We start from the raw sequence: 20,139 nt of genomic DNA on the forward strand, positions 1-20,139 counted from the left end.
CTGTAAATTAGTCCCAGTGTGTAGGTGATGGGGAGAATCTGGGGGTAGTTCATGGGAATGTGGAGAGAATAAAATAGGATTAGTGTAGGATTAGTGTAAATGGGAGGTTGGTGATCAGTGCGGACTTGGTGAGATGAAGGGCCTGTTTCTGTGCTGTATCTATCTGTGACTTCATGACTCTCTGACCTCTTCCCCAGCCACCTGCTCAGTTTAATGATTATTGAATCATTACACCATATGCCACCACATCTGGTTAAAATACGATTAATGACAAAATCCCCAGTCTATCTTTGGGAAAAGGAGCTAATCAGAGAAAGCCATAGCGATGGTTAAATGCCACATAGCTTGTGCTGTCTTTTTAATCTTTTTAGGGATCTTGCAAGGATTAATCACTAACAAGGCCAATGTTTATTGCCCATCCCTAAATGCCCCTTGAGAAACTGGTGGGCATAATTGAGTGGTTTGCCAGGTCTTGTTAAAGGGTATTTTTTTGAAGAGTTGACCACATGGAGTGGGCCTGTAGTCATGTATGGGCTAGACGGGGTAACAATAGCAAACCTCTTCCCCAAAAGGCATTACTGAACCAGAATGGGTTTTTACAAAATTCCAGTAGTTCATTATTACAAAAACTATCTGTTTTTTTCCAAATTATTAACTGAATTTAAATCTCACAGTTGCAGTGGTGGGATTTGAACTCAGATCCCTGGATTACATCCAGTAACTTAACCAAGCCAACAGAGTCTCCTCGAGAACTTTGTTGGATCTGAGGTGGGCAGACATCACTGCAGTCAAGTGTGCCATCTCACTTCTGTTGGCCATTGGATCACTTGGTGTCCAAGCCTGGCAAGATTCAGGAAAGAGAGGGCCAGGTGAAAGGTAGAGACAGTTGGGACAGATGGATGGGTGGATATCCAAAGGGTAAAGGTCTTTCTTCCAAAGAATCACTCTGAATCAGTGTTCCTGTTCCTGAGGCAGGTCCTCTTTAGATCACAGAGAAACTTCTGTATGAGAACCACAAGTGACTGAAAATTATGGGAGGGTTTGAGAAGCCTTTGGAAGAGCTGGAAGAGGAGGAGGAGAATGGGAGGGGACAGCAAAAGGCCAACTCTATTCATGGGTCTGAATAAGAGCCCTTTGATTCAGCAAGGAGTGTGACTAACTCAGGCAATGAGAGACACCATGCTGTCTTGTAGCAAGGTCTGGACATTGGTGAGGTGGAGCTTATGAATTTCCATGAGTCAAGTTTATTCAGAAAGAGGATTCCCATTTACTTTATTGGTGAGGAACAGTTGCAAGGGACTTAGGTAAATATTCATTTACTTACATTTTGTCTTTTATTTAAATTCTATTAAAATGTATCATTTTAATTCTTTTTTGTAATTTTAACATCCAAAACAGTTAAGGTTTGGGATAACTTTAACAGCTGGCTGAGCCAAGGGTGTGAGTTTTTTTTATAAGTATGGAGAAAAGATTTGACTGGCCAGTTTTGTTTTACTTCTTCTTGAACAGTAATTGCGATGGATAAGAAATGAAGAATTTGGTAACTTGGTTTGCTATTGATTGTTTTTTATTTTTCAGCATGTTTAGATACTTGTAAAATGTGATGAAGGGTAGTCATTATTTTCTCAGGGGTAATGAGGAATTGACAATAAACACTGGCTTTTCCAGAAATACTCTTATCTTGCAAAACTTAAAATAAAACTAATTATATGCATGGCAAAATATTGCAGGTGTTTGAACTCTATAAAACAGAGAGAATGCTGGAAATACTCAGCAGGTCAGACAGCATCTGTAGTGGGAGAAACAGGGTTAACATCAATACACTTTCATTGCTTAAATAAGATATTTAGATAGTGGTCAAAAAGTCAGACCTTGGGAACTACTGTAAGTCAATTGTTTGCCCTTTAAACCATTGATGTGCCAATGTTTGGTTATGATTTCACAGTCAGATGGGATGTTCCTGTCTACATGTGACACTGGAGCAAAGGAAGGCCTTTCACTGTGTTATACAATAAACCCTTAATTTCATGCCTTTAGCTTTTGTGGTTTCGTGAATCCATGCTTGACCAATAATTTCCGGCCATTTACTGCACTTCATCTAACCGATATTGGTTATCCTTTTCCATCCAGACTACATAAACAAGTCATTTAAAATGGGGGAAAAACCCTCTGAGTTCCTGTGCTCTTCCATCAGGCAATAATGGCGGTTCAATGGTTGACTTGTAAATTTCAGCTCGTCAAAATCAGCGCAGTTTGCTTTGACTTACTGCCTCCTTACTGGGAGGAGATTAATTTATCTCACCATTCACGGTAGCTGGTAGCCAATGGCTAGCACGGAAACAACAAACATTGGAGTTACTGGCACAATACACAATTGTAGCATCTATGAAGTGTAACATTGTTATTTCTTACACTTTACATACATACTGTACTTAACTTATAATTACTTCCTTACTTGTACAAATGGTATTTGCAGTTTTCCAGATTTGCAGCTCTTTCTGGAACGTTCTCCAAGAAGGTTGTGGGTTTATTGCACCATGCTGAACTTTGGAATGGCGTTTTTGACTCCTTTTCTTGCCAAACTACCCAATGAGGCCTCACTGGAACACCGGTCAACAAGAGGTTGCAAAGGCCATGTGCAAACTGTAAAGCAACAGGGTCTCAGGAGCAGACAGTACCCCATCTGAAGTTCTAAACTCGGCAGAGACCAAAATTCAGTCAGAAATTGACAACCTTGTCTCCTGTGTCTGGAAGAGGAGAATGTGCCAGGCAGCCTCAAGGTGCATAATCGTGACCATCTTCAAAAAAAGGGGACGCTTGACTGTGTTCATGACAGACGGGTCTCCCCTCCTCAACCACTTCCTCCCTCCCCACAAACTGAAGTGTAGATTCCAACCATGAAGACACACAATGGACATGATCTTCTCTGCAAGTCAACCCCAATAGAAAATTCGGGGAGCAACATCAACATCTATACTTTCTGACCTCACAAAAGCCTTTGATTCACCATTTGAAGGTGACTGTAGAACATCATCATCAAATATGTCATCCCCAAAAACTGTCTCTATCTAACATCTGCTTATGACAACATGCAATCTGTGTTCTTAACCCAGGGTCCACAATCAGTCCACATTCTGCTGAAGGGTTCATTAACTTGTACAGTGATTCTGCCTCCGCAGATGCTGCTTGACCTGCTGGGTGTTTCCAGAAATGTTCTGCTTTTATTTCCGATTTCCAGCATCTGCGGGTTTTTTTTGATTTCTGATCTCAGTGCGGACTCGGCACTAAGTTGTTGCAGCAGCGTTGTTCTCAATCATTCTCACTACACTGCTGCACCTCACTTCCAACAAGCTTCCCGCAGGAGAGGAGAGTGAATGGGAAACTGTTCCACCCCCAGACCATGGTCACCCCAACTTCAGTCATTGAGCTGCAGTACTCAAACAACACTTGCCTATCTGCCTGCTTGGAGGATGAGTTCCAAGCCATTGCCGACATGTACTGAAGGATAAGCCTCACTCTTAACACCTACAAAATAAGGGTCATCGGCCAACCCGCACCCTCTGTATAACATTACCTCCCAACAATAAAGGGGTGTGTTTGATAATGTGGACCAATTCCCACAACTCAGGAGCCACCTCTCGATGAAGGCAGACATCAGCGATGAAATTCAGCATCACCTTCTGTGTCTGTCTTGCAAATTCCTCCAAATCACTGGAAGGATAAACGAATCAACGTCAGTGTCCACCCCAGGCAGACACCCCCGCACTGAAGCCCTAATTACAGTCGATCAATTGGGCAGGCTACATCATTTGCATGCCTGACTCCTGTCAAAGGCATTCCACTCTGGGCTGAGTCATGGCATGTACTTCAGTGGAAATGATTCAAAGATGTTCCCAAAATCTCTCTGAGTAATGTCCCCACCGAGCCAGGAAAATCCTGGCCCCAGCTCCACAAATTGGAACATGCAGAAATATACAGGCTGCTGCTGAGAACCTTGATTCTCTTTGCTTAGCATGCAGAAGCCCAGACAGAGGAAGTGCACTGCCTTCTAAAATACCTCCCTGCCCCTCCCCGCAAGCATCTCCTTCCCCGTCCCCTTCCACACTTGAGGCAGAGTCTGTGGGTCCCACATCAGCCTCATCAACCACGTCAGAAGCCACAGAACTGGAGTGGAAGCAAGTCAGCCTGAGAGAGAAAAGAAGATGCTGAGCTAAAACAACCCATGTGATTTCAGAATGAGCTAAAGATGCAAAATAAATGATCGATGTAAACAAATTTAAGGTTGTCATTTCAGGAAAAAAAAAATGGAGATGACAAGGACCTTCTGACATTTAGAATGTTGACAGTGAATTTGTAGAATGCATTGTTAGATGATAATTGAAATGTCAAGTTCAACTCTGAATACTTCAATCCAGGAAGAATCCAAGCTGGTAAAGTTGCAGCCTCACAGCTCCAGAGATGCGGGTTTGATCCTGACCTCGGGTGCTGACCTCAGAATGTGGAGTTTGCACGTTCTCCTGCTTACATTTCCCCCAGGTGCTCCGGTTTCCTCCCACATCCCAAAGACATGCAGGATTGGTAGGTTAATTGGCTGATGTAAATTGTGCCTAGTGTGTGGGTGAGTGGTGGAATCTGGGGTGTTGATGGGAATATGGGAAGAATAAAATGGGATTAGTGCTTACTGGTTGGCATGGACTTGTTGGCCCGAAGGGCCTGTTGCTGTGCTGTATGACTCTATGATTTGATAATATTCCAGACACAGAAATGGTCAGTGAAGACAAGCAGAATAATGGCCCTCTCCTGCTCCTATTTCTGATATTCCTATGTTCTAATGTTTTATTATTCGAAACACAATGCCCAATTAAGGCTTGAACAGCAATGAGATCATGACCAGGTAGTTGGTGTTGACGATTCTTGGCTGAGGTTTAAACTTGGCCAGGACTCTCAGGAAGGCTCCCAGACTCTGACGAAGAGTGTCTTTGAATTTTTCACATCCACCTGAGGTAGTCTTGGTTTAGTAACCCATCAGAGTGACAGCAGTTGCAACAATGCAGCACTCCCTCAGTCCCATACCTGGGACTTGCCAGGTTTACAATGGTCAGGTCTCCAGGGTGTTTCCCAAACATCCAAATGACAGGTCCCAACTGCTTCCTCTAACGTGGGAACCAGTCGTCAGAGGCAACGCAAAAGCCAAGGGCATCACCTGAAAGATCTTGGGAAGGGGGCACTTGGTAAATTCACTCTTAGGAGTTTCAGTCTTAGTATTGTACTCAAGTGGAACTTAAACCCATAAAACTTTGAATCAAACTGGCAGGCAATGAACAGGCTGAACAGTTTTTTTTCCCTTCTGCCACTCACTACAAGATGCCCTGACCCTGCTTTTGCTTGCATTGAGTATCCACTCTCATACACACACATTGCTCAGATTCTAACCAATCCCATTACTTCCACAGGTATCTGTTTGCTCAGCAAATCAAGAGGGACCTGGTTGCCAGGAGACTTCACTGCAATGACAACAGTACTGCTCTGTTACTATCCCATATCATCCAGGGTGAGTTATGACCAAAATTATCCACTCCCATGGAGTTTAACAGAGGGTTGTAAAAGCAGTCTGGGCTCCTCGCCACCATTTCAGCAAAGTTATTTTTATTTTTAAACTCCTCAAAGTCCACGTTCCAGATTCCTGTCAATGCCAAATGCTAGGGTTTTCACATTGATGTACATGCAGTTCACATTCCATCCAGAGCAACTCTTGTTTGCTGTACTCGGATGAAGCTATCGTTGTGTAAATGCAAGAAAGTCGGGGCCTTAGCCTGGGTTCCAGACTTGCTGATTGGCCCAATGCTAAGTTTGTGAGCTCAGCTGGAGGGAAGCCTGTAGGCAGCACAGTGGTGCAGTGGGTCGACCGCTACCCCACAGCTCCAGAGACCCGGGTTCAATCCCGACCTCCGGCGCTGTCTTATGTGGAGTCTGCATGTTCTCCCTGTGACCGCTTGAGTTTCCTCCCATTTCCTCACTATCCCAAAGACATGCAGGTTGTTAAGTTAATTGGCCACTGTAAAATGCCCCTGGTGTGTAGGTGAGGGGTAGAATCTGGTGGGGGGAGAGTTGATGAGAATGTGGGGAGAATATAAAATGGGAATTAATGTAGGATTAGTGTAAATGGGTGGTTGATGGTCAGCATGGACTTGATGGGCTGAAGGGCCTGTTTCTGTGTTGTATCTCTCCATGACTTTATCACGGGACCACAGCACTGAGAAGAAGGCAAGCTGAAAGCTATTGTCTCAGTAACTCTCTCATATTCACCCTCTAAGGTGCTGGAGGATACAGGAGCAAACAAAAGATATAAAAAGAACTTACATTGGGCACAGGCTCATTTGTCTACTTTGTGCCTCCCACCACACACAGAGACAACGTCTCCCAGAGGGAGACAGAGAGTGTCTGGAACATTTGGCTTCGAGCATCGTTGTATACACTGAGAACAATCAGTCACATGGGGTAATTCTTAAAGTGATACCAACCCAATATTATATAACCTTCCTCTGCATCCCTCTTTTAACAATGAAAAAGAAAATATAAAGAAAAAACATCCAGAATAACTCCCCAAATTGTCACCTTGTCACTTGTTCTACGAACTCACACTGACCTGATACCCTGTCTGACCCCAGACCTCTCTCCTTCACTCTTTCTATCTCTCTCTTTCTCTATCTATCTATCTATCTATCTATCTATCTATCTATCTATCTATCTATCTATCTATCTATCTATCTATCTATCTATCTATCTATCTATCTATCTATCTATCTATCTATCTATCTGTTTCTGCCTTCCTCAGTCTCTCCATCTAGGCTTTGAGTTTCTTTTTCAGATCCATAGAAACCTCCTTTTGTGTGTATACAGCAGCCTGCTTCCCTCCCATTTAGAACTAGTGGTGGTTTGCCTCCTCATTTCCCTGTTTTTTTTTGGAGGTTGCACTTGCTTCTGGTTTGTGATAGCCTTCATAATGAAGTCCCACCCACGGAACTGTATCATCTCCAAGTTTGGATGTGACATCTTTCTGCTCAACTGAACTGATCTTGACATCTCACTCTCCTGATTCTTTTTGGGTTCAGAACTTTCAGGGAACATCTCCAAATTAGCTTCAGTGTAGTCTTGTACACTGACAGCACATGATTCACTGGTGCCCCATGTTGAGATGGATGACTTGAATTGGGAGGACGTTACACTTTGCTCCTGAGCCAGGTCAAAATGTCACTGGTTGTCCTAGCAGCAATACCTGGGTGGAGATAGATCTACTAGGTGGTCCTTCCACAAAATTGCGGTTATTTGGCATCAGGTACATTGTGCTCATCGGGTGCCCTGAATCTGACTCCGTCTCTCAGAGAGTCATAGAGCAATACAGCACGGATACAGGCCCTTCGGCCCAACAAGTCCATGCCAACCATGGTGCCCACCCAGCTAGTCCCAATCTCCTGCGTTTCAGCCCACATCCCTCTAAGCCCCGCCCCTTCTTGTACCTCCAAGTGCTTCTTAAATGATACTATTAGAGGTTGAACGTGAGAGAGTTACTGAGACAACAGCTTTCAGCTTGCCTTCTTTTCAGTGTTGTGGTCCCATGATAAAGTCATGGAGAGATACAGTACAGAGACAGGCCCTTCAGCCCACCAAGTCCATGCTGACCATCAACCACCCATATACACTAATCTTACATTAATTCCCATTTTATATTCTTTCCACATTCTCATCAACACTCCCCCACCAGATTCTACCCCTCACCTATACACCAGGTCATTCCATAAAGTCCCAACCTGTCCAACCTCTCTTCACAACTCAGTCCCGGCAACATCCCCGCAGATCTCCTCTGTATTCCCTCCAGCCTAATGGCGACCAAATCTGAACACAATATTCCAAGTGCGGCCTCACCAATGCCTTGAGCAACTGATGACCGTCCAACACCTCCAGTGGGCTCTGGACAGCTACATGGCTTTGCACATCTGAACACACTTTGCTAGCATTAGCATTGTTTCATGTGGTAGACATTCCCTCAGGCTGTATCCCCAGATTCCACAATTAATATGATCTCTGATGAGCAAGTCCTTCAAATCTGCAAAGCTGCAATTACCCACTGGCTAAGAAAGAGTCAAGTGATTCTCCTTGCTCCTGGTTGTAAAGCCTAGAAATGATCAACTGTTCCATTGCTAGGAAGATGTCATGTGCTTGTTTGAGGGCTTTATGGTATGTTACAACTCTCTCACCTTGTGGCCAATGTCATACAACACACTGTGACAGAGCTGGAGAGGGTGCAGAGGAGATTCACCAGGATGTTGCCTGGGATGGAACAGTGAAACAAAACCCTCTGATACATAAGAACGGAATTCCTTCCTCACCTCATCCAACTTTTCAGCCTTTATCTCTGGCAAGGACTGATCTTTAACAACATCCCCTAAACCCTTTTGATTTTCGGGTTTAACTACTTGAAAACAAGCACTTGGCACAGCCTCCCTTTCTTCCCTTTTCTTCAAAAGGGAACAATTAGCTATCATATGACCAAGTTTCTTACAGTAATAACAAGTACGCTCAACAGGTTTCTCCAGCACTGGCTTCTTTTCATCCTTCTCTTTTTGATTACTTCCCAATTTAGCCTCCGGTTTACCTGCATTGTCCTTATAACTCTTTAGGAAGGTTTTAGTTTGTCCCTATTTGGATTTATGGGTTAAAGCGTAATCATCTGCCAACCTAGCAGTTTCTTGCAAAGTTGCCACTTCCTTTTTATTTAGATATGTTGTTATTTCAGCTGGGACACACCTTTTAAAGTCTTCCACTAAAATCAATTCTTTCAATTTATCAAAATCTCCATCTACATTTTTAGCCATGCACCATCATTCAAAACATATTTTCTTTCCATTGGCAAATTCCATGTACGCCTGATCTGCAGACTTCTTCAGGTCTCTAAATTTTTGCCTGTAAGTTTCAGGTATTAATTCGTAAGCTTTCAGAACAGCTTGTTTTACCTTTGTATAATCAGCTGCATCCTCAACAGACAAAGCAGAATAAGCTTGTTGAGCTTTACCTTTAGTTACACTCTGTAACATAACTCACAGCAACCTTTTCAAAATGTTGGAAATACTGATCAACCTGATCTTCCTCAAAAGGAGGGACCAATTGAACCTCCCTACTGGCTAAAAACCCATCATCAGAATCAGATTCCAAATACCTTCGCTTCACTTCTAACTCCATCCTTTTCTGTTCCATCTCCATCTTCTTCATTGCTAGATCAGCCTCTATCTGCATCCTCTTCATTTCCATCTCAGCATTTATCTTCCTGTGCTCTGCCTCAGCCTCAAACTTCCTTTGTTCCCGTTCAGCCTCTATCTTTGCTAGCTGAACCTGGGCCTCAGAAATCGCTGGTTCACTGCCAGGAAACTGTTTTAACACCTCCTCCTCAAACACCTTCTTCTCCACATAATGGCCAGCTATCAGTCTCTGAACATCTGCCTTTCTCATAAATCGTGTTACTGCCTCAAGATGTAGCTCTACTGCAATTTTCACCAAATCAGGCTTCCTCATCCCCTGCAATCATCCACCACGTCACACTAACCTTTTTGCCCATCTACACTAATCACATTAGGACTGTATCCTTCCATGTTTTGCCTTTTTAAATCTAAATGCCTGTTAAACGAAGTAATTGTATCTGATTCTACCACCTCCTCTGGTAGCATGTTCCAGATATCAACCACTCCCTGTGTAAAAACCTTACCCCTCAGCTCCCTTTTTAAATTCCTTCCTCTCACCTTAAACCTCTGCCCTCTTGTTTTTGACAGCCCTATCATAGAATATAGAAAAGTACAGCACAGGAACAGGCCCTTCGGCCCATGATGTCTGCGCCGACCATGAACCCCATCCAAACTAGTCCCATCTGCCTGCACATGGTCTACATCTCTCCATGCCTTGCCTGTTCATATCCCTGTCTCAATGCCCCTTGATCATTGCTAGTGTGCCTGCTTCCACCACCTCTCCTGGCAGCATGTTCCAGGCACCTACCACTCTCTGTAAAAAAAACTTGCCTTGTAAATCTCCTTTAAACTTTCTCTCTGTCACCTTAAAGCTTTGCTCTCTGGTATTTGACATTTGCAATCTGGGAAAAAAAATTTGACTATCTACCCTACATTTGTCTCTCATAATCTTTCATAGTTCTATCAGGTCACCCCTCAGCATCCTTCACTCAAGAGAAAACAAGCCCAGCCTCTCCAATCTCTCCCCATGACTAAAGTCCTCCAATCCAGGCAACATCCTGGTGAATCTCCTTTGCACCCTCTCTAGTGCAATCACATCCTTCCCATAGTGTGGTAACCAGAACTGCACACAACCAGAACTGCACACAATACCCCAAGTGCAGCCTAACCAGTGTTTGGTTAGGTAATGTACATTACTTATCAATAAAAGGAGAGGCAAGTGGTCCTAACTCATTGAAACAGAGATCCTTCACCTCCAATGGAACACTGTCAGTACCAGAACATACCACACCCAACATCACTTCCAAGTCTCACACCGTCCTGATTTGCAGTTATCGCCCTTCCTTCCCCATACTGAATCTAAATACCTACCAGACAGTGCTGAGAGTATATTCAGCAGTCCAGTGGACATCTCTCCACAAACCTCTCAAGAGCATTGAGGTAGGTAGTAAATGGTAGCCTTGCCATTAATCGCAATATACAGAGAATGAATATGAAAAGGTCCAGAGTGTATGGCTCAGATTCACTGAGAGGTAACTTTACCTTAGGATGACGATATGTGACAGTTGATATGGACCTCTGTGGCAGATTGACCAGCAGGACTCACTGGACTGAGGAGATAAGAGTTGTTTATTCTGCATTTTACTCAAAATCAAAAGAAGTCCCTCCAGTTAACCTGTTGATCTGGTTCCATTTCTCTGATTGTTTCTGTTTCCATTCACTTTTTTTGTTGAATACTTGTCTTCCTCTGTCCAAGCTGAGGTTGGTAACTTTGATGAAGAATTGGACCAAGCACATTTGCGATCCAAGCTATACCTGCCAACTCAGGAACTCCTGATTCATAAAATCATGAAGTTTCACCGGAAGCTTGTGTAAGTATAAAAAAGGGGTAATCAACAAGGTGGTAACAGATCTCATCATTGGGTGCTTTCCCTTGGTTTTTTGGCAGCACACTTGCTTTTGAGAGCTTGAGCATGTTGGAGACACTGCCAGTAGAGTTCTGAGGGAGCACTGCACAGGTGAAGGTGCTGGCTTTGGAATTTTTCTCTGATTCGAGTATCGATGGATACCAAAGATCCCATAAAAACTATTGTAAAAGTGCAGAAGAGATCTTGTTGAAGTCCTGGCCAATACTGATCCCTCAATAACATCCCTGGAACATTGGACCAACAACTGCTCCTCTCATTGCTTGTGGGATGCTGTTATGTGGAAACTGAGTATCGTGCATGTCACTTCAAGGCTACTTCACTGTGTGGGGAATATCTAGGATGCTTCTGATTGTAGGAGTATGTCACAGCCACCTACGTAATCCCTACATGGCTGACAGCAACTTTTGGATCACCTCACAAGGACAGTCAGTAGCATGGAACGAGGCTATTCAGGCTCTCAGATCCATACTAGTGCTATGCAAGAGCAATCCAGCTAGCCCAACTCTCCAAACCCCTGTATGATCTTTCTTTTCTGATACTTAGCAGAATATTCTAATTTTCTAATAGTTGAATATTTGAATATCTAATATTTGAATATTTGAATATTCTAATGAAATCTCCCTCCATTACTGCCTCACCAGTACTTTCCAGCACCTGTGTAAAGCATCTTTCCTCTTGTCCTGGGACTACCTGTTGCCTTGCCTGATATTCAGTTCCTTATGGAGTCTAGAGAAAGAGCATGGTTGCAAAGATTCACCACCTACTTTGGTGGGGAATCCACTTGACACAGTGGTGCAGTGGGTAGTACTGCTGTCTCACAGCTCCAGTGACTCAGGTTCGATCCTGACCTCCAGTGCTGTCTGTGTGGAATTTGCTCATTCTCTCTCTGATTGTGTGTGTCTCCCCTGGGTGCTCTAGTTTATTCCCACATCCCAAAGACATGCAGATTGGTAGATTAATTGTCCACTGTAAACTGCTCCTAGTATGTAGGTGAGTGGGAGAATCTGGAAGCAGTTGATGGGAATGTGGGGAGAATTAGTGTAAATGACTGATTGATGGATGGCATGACTTGGTGAACCGAAGGGCCTGTTTTTATACTGTATGTCTCAACTTGCATTATGTTAGAGCTGACCAGCTTCCCCATTCATTGCAATGGAGGACACCAGATTTAGATTCTTTATTTGAGTTTATTTAAATGTTTTAGGAGATTTAACTTTCTTATCTTTGTTTATTTGTTATTGATAATTTTTAAACTGTTGTAACAGAGCAATTTTCACACTTATAGCCTGTTTCTGGATGTTGGAAACATTCAAAATATTTTAGAGCTTCAAGAACCAGTTAAGCTGGAGGCATGACTTAGTTATCTGTCAAAGATTTATGGGCAAGATTTGCTCTGGTCTCTCCAGGTGATGCCATTCCCTCTTGGCTGTTGAAGATTGAGCCTTTTCTTACACATCCCTAGGAAGGGAATTGCATGTGAGAATACAAAGTTTTTTGCAGGTCAGCGGATGGCTTGTTGCTGATCTAAATGCAATATATTTGTTGTGAACTTGTGCTTGAAACATTCACTCATCATTAGAAGGTCACTGCAAACTTGGGAAAAAGTAAAATCCCTTTATATTTGGTTAAGGAAGGTGAAAAGGTTTGGTGTCTGCTTTGCAGAGAATTGGTTCTGTGAGCTTTACAGATGTGGAGACGTGGGTGTCAAAGGCTCCAACCAATGTCACTCATTGATTAGCTGGGACAGCGTGAGAGAGCCTTCTCAGTCATTGGAAACTAAAATTTTTGCCAAAATCCGAATCCAAGGGGAAAAATACTTTATTCATAGATTCATAATCAACATGGAAACAGGACCTTCGGCCTAACTCGTTCATGCCGATCAAGTTGGCTACCTGAGCTGGTCCTATTTGCCTGCATTGATCCATATCCCTCTTAACCTTTCTTATCCGTGTACCTGTCCAAATATCTTTGAAACTTTGTAATTGTACCCAGCTCTACCATTTCCTCTGGCAACTCATTCCATATATCCACCACCCTCTCTGTGAAAAACTTGCCCCTCAGGTCCCCTTTAAATCTTTCCCCTCTCACCTTAAACCTCTGCCCTTTGGTTTTAGACTTCCCTTCCTTGGGAAAAAGACTGGGACTATCTATCCTATCTATGCCCTTCATGATTTTATAAACCTCTTCACTCCATGGAAAACAGTCCCAGCCCATCCAGTCTCTCCTTATAACTCAAGCCCTCCAGTCCCGGCAACATCCTTGTGAATCTTTTCTGCACTCTCTAGCTTAATCACATCCTTCCTCTAGCGTGGTAACCAAGGCTGCACACAATATTTCAAGTGTGGCCTTACCAACTATTTGTACAACTGTAACATGACACCCAACTCCTATACTCAGTGCCTCAGCTGATGAAGGCAAGCATACTGTACACCTTCCTCATAGATCTGTCCACCTGTGTGGCCACATTCAGGGAACTAGGTCTCTCGGTTAAATGGTTCAGGAAGATTTGCCACCAAATTTTGCAGGACAGTTAGTGATGAAATGCTCCCTTTACAAAAATTATTCTCTAAAACTCCTTGCACTCACCCCAAACTAGTCTAGTGGTGATCAAAAGTAGTCTGACACCAAATGTTGAATGGCTGAGTCTTTTAACCCAAATTACATTTGGTTTAATAACCCATTTGTGACAAGACCTGAGAGCCTCTAGACTTCTGGAAGATCTTCATTATGGTCAGTGAGTAATAATTCTGTCTTTATACAGTGGACTGACTTCAGCTGAATGTGATACTCGTCTGCTGGACACGGCGCGGAAGCTGGAGATGTACGGCATCAGACTGCATCCGGCCAATGATGGGGAAGGAACACAAATCAACTTGGCCGTCTCTCATATGGGCATCTTGGTCTTCCAGGTTTGTCAGAGCCAAGTAACTGTTGTAAAGTGCTTACAGAGGACAAGTAACTTACCAGCACATCTTTGGGATATCGGAAGAAACTGGAACACCTGGGAAAACCCGCTGGTCACAGTGAATGTGCAAACCGTTGGATGCAGTAGGTGGCACTGCTGCCTCAGAGTTGTGGAGACTCTGGTTTGATCCCAATCTCCGGTGCTGTCTGGGTGGAGTTTGCACATTCTCCCTGTGACTGGATGCGCTCCAGTTTCCTCCCACATCCCAAAGGTGTTAATTGGCCACTGTAAATAATCCCTTTTTGTAGTTTAATGACAAAAGAATCAAAGGGGAGTTGATGGGCATGTGTGAGAGAGAATAAGTTGCAGGGGTACAGGGAAGTTAGGAGAGGGGGAATGGCATTGACGGGATGCTCTGCTGGGAACCAGCATGGACTTAGTTGTCCCAATGGCCTCTTTCTTTGTAATGGTGAATAAGTAATGAGTTGATGGAGAAGCACATCTACAACTGCAATGAGTACAGCAAAACATAGAGGTATTAAAATATTCTATATAGGAAATATAGCTATTGGGAGCTAGACTTAAACAGGAATGTACTGAGCTAATACTAACTAAACAGAAGACACAAGAGACTGCAGATGAAACAGGAGCTGACCCACTGAAATAAAAACAGGAAATGCAGGAAACACTCAGTAGGTCATGCAGCATCTGTGGAGAGAGACTAACAAGCCTTTACCACCCTTTCTCAGCTACCGTCAACAGGATTTGTGTCATGCGAATCCTCCTGCTCTCCACTCTATCACATCCTTCTCCCCACCTTATCTGCAACTTAAGGTGCATTTGCTTTCTTACATCTCCCTGTTCCAATGTAAGGTCGCTAACCTGAACCATTATCTCAGCTTCTCCCCCAGCACATGCTGCCTCATGAGCTGATTATCCCCAGCATTCTTTATTTTCATTGGAGGAGCAGGTGGGATTAGGTTGGGTAGTTCAATGTTACCAGGGTCCAAAGGTCCTCCGTCTGAGCTGTGCCAATTCTTCTTGAGATCTCCCTCTTTGACCAAGTCTTCTTTTCCTTATATTTTTGTGTCAGTCCTTACCTGTTTCATGACTGCATACATGCTGCCAGCATGCATCATTACATTAATGAAGCCTCCTGCTGAGGTGGCTGGATAAACATTAAACTTCAGTTCTCATTCCAGGGTAAAATTAAGATTAATACGTTCAACTGGGCCAAGATACGCAAGCTGAGCTTTAAGAAGAAGTATTTCCTTATCAAGCTCCATTCCAACATTTTTGTAAGTTTTTTTTAAACCTTCCCCTATAGATGAAGATTAATGTTCAGGTAAGTCATTATCCAATAATAAACCCTGTCTTTGAAACTCACAGACTTCCTCCCGTAAGGACTCCTTGGAATTCCTGATGGAAAGCCGTGATACATGCAAACACTTCTGGAAGACATGTGTTGAATATCATGCATTCTTCAGACTCCCCGAGGAACCCAGATCGAAGACCAGGCCCTTACTTTACAGCAAAGGTTCCTGCTTTCGGTACAGGTGCAGTAGACAATCCTCCCTTGGGAGACTTTTCCTCACTGTGTTAGTTAACGGGATGGGAGTCAGATAACTGGATACAAGTGTAACTTTGTATTCCCACTCTGTGGCTCATAGAAGATTGTTTGGTCCTTTGAACATAAACGGGGTTGACAGCTGATGTCAATTTATAAGGTTGACTGCCTTGGGTTCAAGATAGCTCTGAACATAAGCATATAATTAATCTAAGCCTACATCAACACCACCCACATCACATTGTTGAGGGAGTGATGCACACTGTGGACCTCTTCTTTCAAGCGAGACCCAAGGCTGAAGCCCTCTCAGGTGGACCCAACTGATTCCACAGTAACACTTGGAGATAAACATGGAAGTCTTTCCTGTGTTGCTAGCCAATATCTTACCTTGGACCATTATCAGTGAAAGAAATCATCTGGTCAATGCCACGCTGGCGTTTGTGGGACCTTGCTGTGCACAGCTTTGCTTTGGGACAGGCTGAGGCCGCGAAACGCGCCACATAAATGCAACTTCTAAACGTTTAACTCTTGTTTCAGTGGAAGGACTCAGAAGCAACTTGTGGAATACATGAGAAAAGGAGATTTCAAGAAGGCAGCCTTCGAAAGGTAGTATTCAGCTAACTTTCTGCCCCATCACCCAAGCCCATTTAAACTTACCCATTATTCTCTTGGATAGAATCAGAGAAAGAAGTCCAAGTGCCAACATTTAATCACACAGTTATACAGAACAGGAAAAGGCCCTTTGGCCCATCTATGCTAATCCCATTTGCCTGCATTAATTCTATTTCCCTCTATGTCTAGCTCAGTCAAGTAAATGTCACGATGCCTTGTAAGTGTTGTTACTGTTCCTGCCTCCACCACGTACTCTGGCAGCTCATTCCAGATAGCAACTACTCTGTGTGAAAAACTTACCCCTCAGGTCCCCTTTAAACCTCCTCCCTCTCACCTTAAACATATGCCCCCTAGTTTTAGACAGCCCTACCATGGGAAACTGACACAAGCTATCTACCCTATCCATGCCTCTCAGAGGCAAAAGATGTGGGCAGCTTAGTGGCACAGCTAATAGAGCTGTTGCCTCATAGTGCCAGAGCCCCGGTTCAATCCTGGCCTTCAGTGCTGTCTGTGTGGAGTTTGCATGTTCTCCCTGTGACCGTGTGGGTTTCCCCAGGTGCATCGGTTTCCTTCCACATCCCAAAAACGTGCAGGTTGGTAGGTTAATTGCCCACTGTAAATTTCCCCTTGTATTTGGGTGAGGGGTAGAATCTAGGGTGGGGAGGGGGGAGTTAAAGGGAATGTGGAGAGAATAAAACAAATGTAGGGTTAGTGGTTGATTGTCAGTACAGACTTGTTGGGCTGAAGGGCCTGTTTCTGTGCTGTATCTCTCTATGAATCTATAATATTAGATCTTGTCCGGTGTGGCTCTGTGATAGCATCGACAAGTCAAAGGGTTATGTTGAAGGGTTTTCCAAGCAACTTCAGCACGTTGGTGAGGCTTGCCCTCAGGACAGTTCTGAGAAGATGCCACACCCTGCAAGGTCAGTCCTTCGGATGAGCTGTTCAACTCAACATCCCCCAGCACAAACTTGATGTAGTATAGGACTGATATTTGAACAAGTGGCATGCCTTAATGATAATGAACTGTTCTTCTGTTGAAACGGTACTGTTTTTTTCTGTAGGAGGTCGTGCAACATACAATCTGAGGAAGGTTCAGTTCCAGCACAGCAGAGACAGGTTAGTGAAAGGAATATTCTTTCTCAGTTGTAGGAATTGGTCCGAAGTTTCAATATCCATGAGCCTGGTGTTGGATGGGTGTTACCAGGCCAGATATCATATTGTAGATGGAGCCTCAGTTATGGTCCGGAGTGTTCTCAAGCATGACCTGTTAGGACCTGGAAGCACACTCAGTCGTCATAATATCCCCAGGTAACTCCCCAATCTCGAACATGCCTGAACTTAATGGGGGAGTAAACCAGCCTATAGCAGATATCCCCTCTTTGAACACCTACAGTATGCAACCCAGGACTCTTGTTGACAAAATGACTCACACTGGTGGGAGAAGTGTGGAATACAGATCACATTTCCATGAGGATCAATCACTTTTCCAAAAGATTGTCACCGATAGACCAAAGTTGACCTTGCTTGCTGCAATGGTGGCAATGTTGAGAGCCTCAGGGTCACGTTGAGTTGGTTTGTTTGTTTGCATGGATGGTTCCCACATCTATCAAGCCTTGTAATTGCAGGGCACAATTGCAAAGGAAGCTCCCATTCTGTTTAATGTTTTACAAACCTTGTAAGTCAGACCTAATTCTTCTGCATGATTGTGGTGGTTATTGCTATCTGTGAATTGGTGATAGAGAATCAACACTATGACCCATTTTTATTTCCTTCTGGTGGGCTGCCAACTTGCAGGAATCTGTCCAAGTTATTGCCCTGGCATTGATAGGTGGTGTTTTCTGCTGGCTTGTTCTTTTTTGAAAATCTCTGAGCAACTGGATCTTATCTTCCACTCAGCTCAAGGAACAGACGCATAACCTTGGTGAGACCAGCCAGTTAGAAGACCCAAAGGTTAGAGGACAGCAGAAGGCAGTGAGAAGGGAGAGGAAGGAGCCAGCAGTGGAGATAGTGTTCACCACCGAGCTTGAGAGGTCTAAACCTGAGGCCGACCCCTCATCAGATGCTCTCTCTGGCGCAGATGCCTCCACTATCTACATTGGTGCCAGTGACACAGAGGTCAAGGAGGATCCAGTCCTATTGCAAAGGCACCCACAACCTTTCCAGACTGACAGGATCCAGAGGGATACTGACACAGGAGATCCGACTCATGGGAATTTCTCCGGGCTTGCGATAACTGGCCAGCGCCTCAGCGATAATTTCCTGAATTCGCCCACTTGTTTGCCCAGGTCTCTCAGGGCACTGAAACATCCTTCATTGATGGAGAGAATAGTTCGGCCTTCCAGTGTGGCTCGCCCGGTTAGCCTGCCTGCATGCAGCTGCTTAGCCAATCATGAGCTTTACCAACAGTCCATGATGAGGAGTAGCTATGGCAATAGCCTCAACGTAGTGAAGGAGGAGGAAAGCCACTTGGATGACAGCCTGCGGCCTCCCAGACGATCACACAGCCAATCGGACATGAAGGCTCTTGGCCTAGATTGTGCACCAGAGTTACGGCCATTGGCTCATTATCTACCATTGAGCTGGAGACAGAATCCGAATAAACTGAGGCCTGCACATCCTGCTCATGTTGCCCTGCAGCGGAGGGAGGCCATCAGGACAACAGAGAGGTACATCAGCAGCGGCACAGAGTCCAGTGACTCGGACTCGGAGATCATTAGTCCCTACTTCCACCCCTGTCTCTTTGGCAAAGCTCTCCGGTCTTCAGTGCTGAGGGGAGGTTGCTTTCCCTCAGTCAACCTCCAGCCAAGGGAAAATGCCTCATTTGATCTGAGCTGCAGTGAGGGTACGAGACACTTGACCATCTACACCGAATTCATTTAGTCTCGGGACTCAGAGAACCCCTGCTCTTGGCCAGTGTTGGGAGCTCCAGAACTGGCCACCCACTCCACAAGGTAGGGACCTGAACACTTGAGTGTTGGATGATCCATGCTCTCACTTCCCTCGATATATTCTGGCTCACTCTTACACCATTGGCTGATTCAAAGATTGGTCGAGATTCAGCCACAATGCGCCCCATTTCCCATTCTCCACCACACCCACCACCCAAAGTCACTGGCGCATTCTGAAGGTGACGGTGCTGATTACCCTGACGTTGATCAGCCTTGGGTAGGGTCGCAGGCTGTTGTCCAGGTTTGGCATTCAAATTTACGCCACATACAATGACTCCACTCTGCTGCCACAAACTACGATATAGGAGAAGGGCGGAGAGGTACAGTTACAGTGCAGCTGGGGGCTTAGGTAAATACACCACAGGTATAATCCAGGGCATTTCAGGCCAGGTTGTCATGACCTTGTTGTGTATCCAGGTGGAACGATTTGCACATGAACCACTCGAGGTACCCAATGGGCACTAATGCAGAGACAAGATTCCTTGTCAGACAGACAGTAGGATGAGTTCCAAACCAAAATCTCACTGTCTCTTTAAACGCCAGTGTTGATGTGACTTTAAATAATCAGTTAAGAAGCACATGAGATTGAACACTACACTTCACATTATCTCTTGCAATATCTGGTTCATTAATGGTTTGATGCGGAGTAGCTGGTTCGAATACTTAGAACTGCCTGTAGGCTGTGGTGGAAGGAAAGGCGTGTGTTTCTCTCTGGGACAACGTGCTCCACCTATTAATGGGCTGAAGTAAACATTTTAATAAATGTGTCTGCCCCACACGTTGGAGTAACACTGGCTGATTTATTCACATTAATAAAATCTGGTTTGCTATGGGCTGCACTTTGACATGCGCAAGAGACCTCAAGTGGGATGGGATCTGGTCAGTAGTGCCAACATAATGCAGCAAACAGCTGCAAAATTATGCATAGCAAGATCCCATAAGT

At 44.3% G+C, this 20,139-nt stretch overlaps 1 protein-coding gene across 1 annotated transcript in view; it reads left to right on the forward strand.

Moving 5' to 3' along the window:
* Positions 1 to 19,128, forward strand: part of LOC127573784 (FERM domain-containing protein 7-like) — a 48,416-nt gene extending 29,288 nt beyond the window's left edge. Inside the window, exons 5-12 of the mRNA XM_052022288.1 lie at positions 5,454 to 5,551; positions 10,990 to 11,104; positions 13,923 to 14,070; positions 15,269 to 15,371; positions 15,466 to 15,622; positions 16,171 to 16,239; positions 17,310 to 17,364; positions 18,145 to 19,128. Coding sequence (XP_051878248.1) covers positions 5,454 to 5,551; positions 10,990 to 11,104; positions 13,923 to 14,070; positions 15,269 to 15,371; positions 15,466 to 15,622; positions 16,171 to 16,239; positions 17,310 to 17,364; positions 18,145 to 19,128 — 1,729 coding nt within the window. The remainder of the gene's footprint in view (positions 1 to 5,453; positions 5,552 to 10,989; positions 11,105 to 13,922; positions 14,071 to 15,268; positions 15,372 to 15,465; positions 15,623 to 16,170; positions 16,240 to 17,309; positions 17,365 to 18,144) is intronic.
* The last annotated feature ends 1,011 nt before the right edge of the window (positions 19,129 to 20,139 follow it).

Source organism: Pristis pectinata, chromosome 8, assembly GCF_009764475.1.
Source record: "Pristis pectinata isolate sPriPec2 chromosome 8, sPriPec2.1.pri, whole genome shotgun sequence".
In the NCBI taxonomy this organism is placed as follows: Eukaryota; Metazoa; Chordata; class Chondrichthyes; order Rhinopristiformes; family Pristidae; genus Pristis; species Pristis pectinata.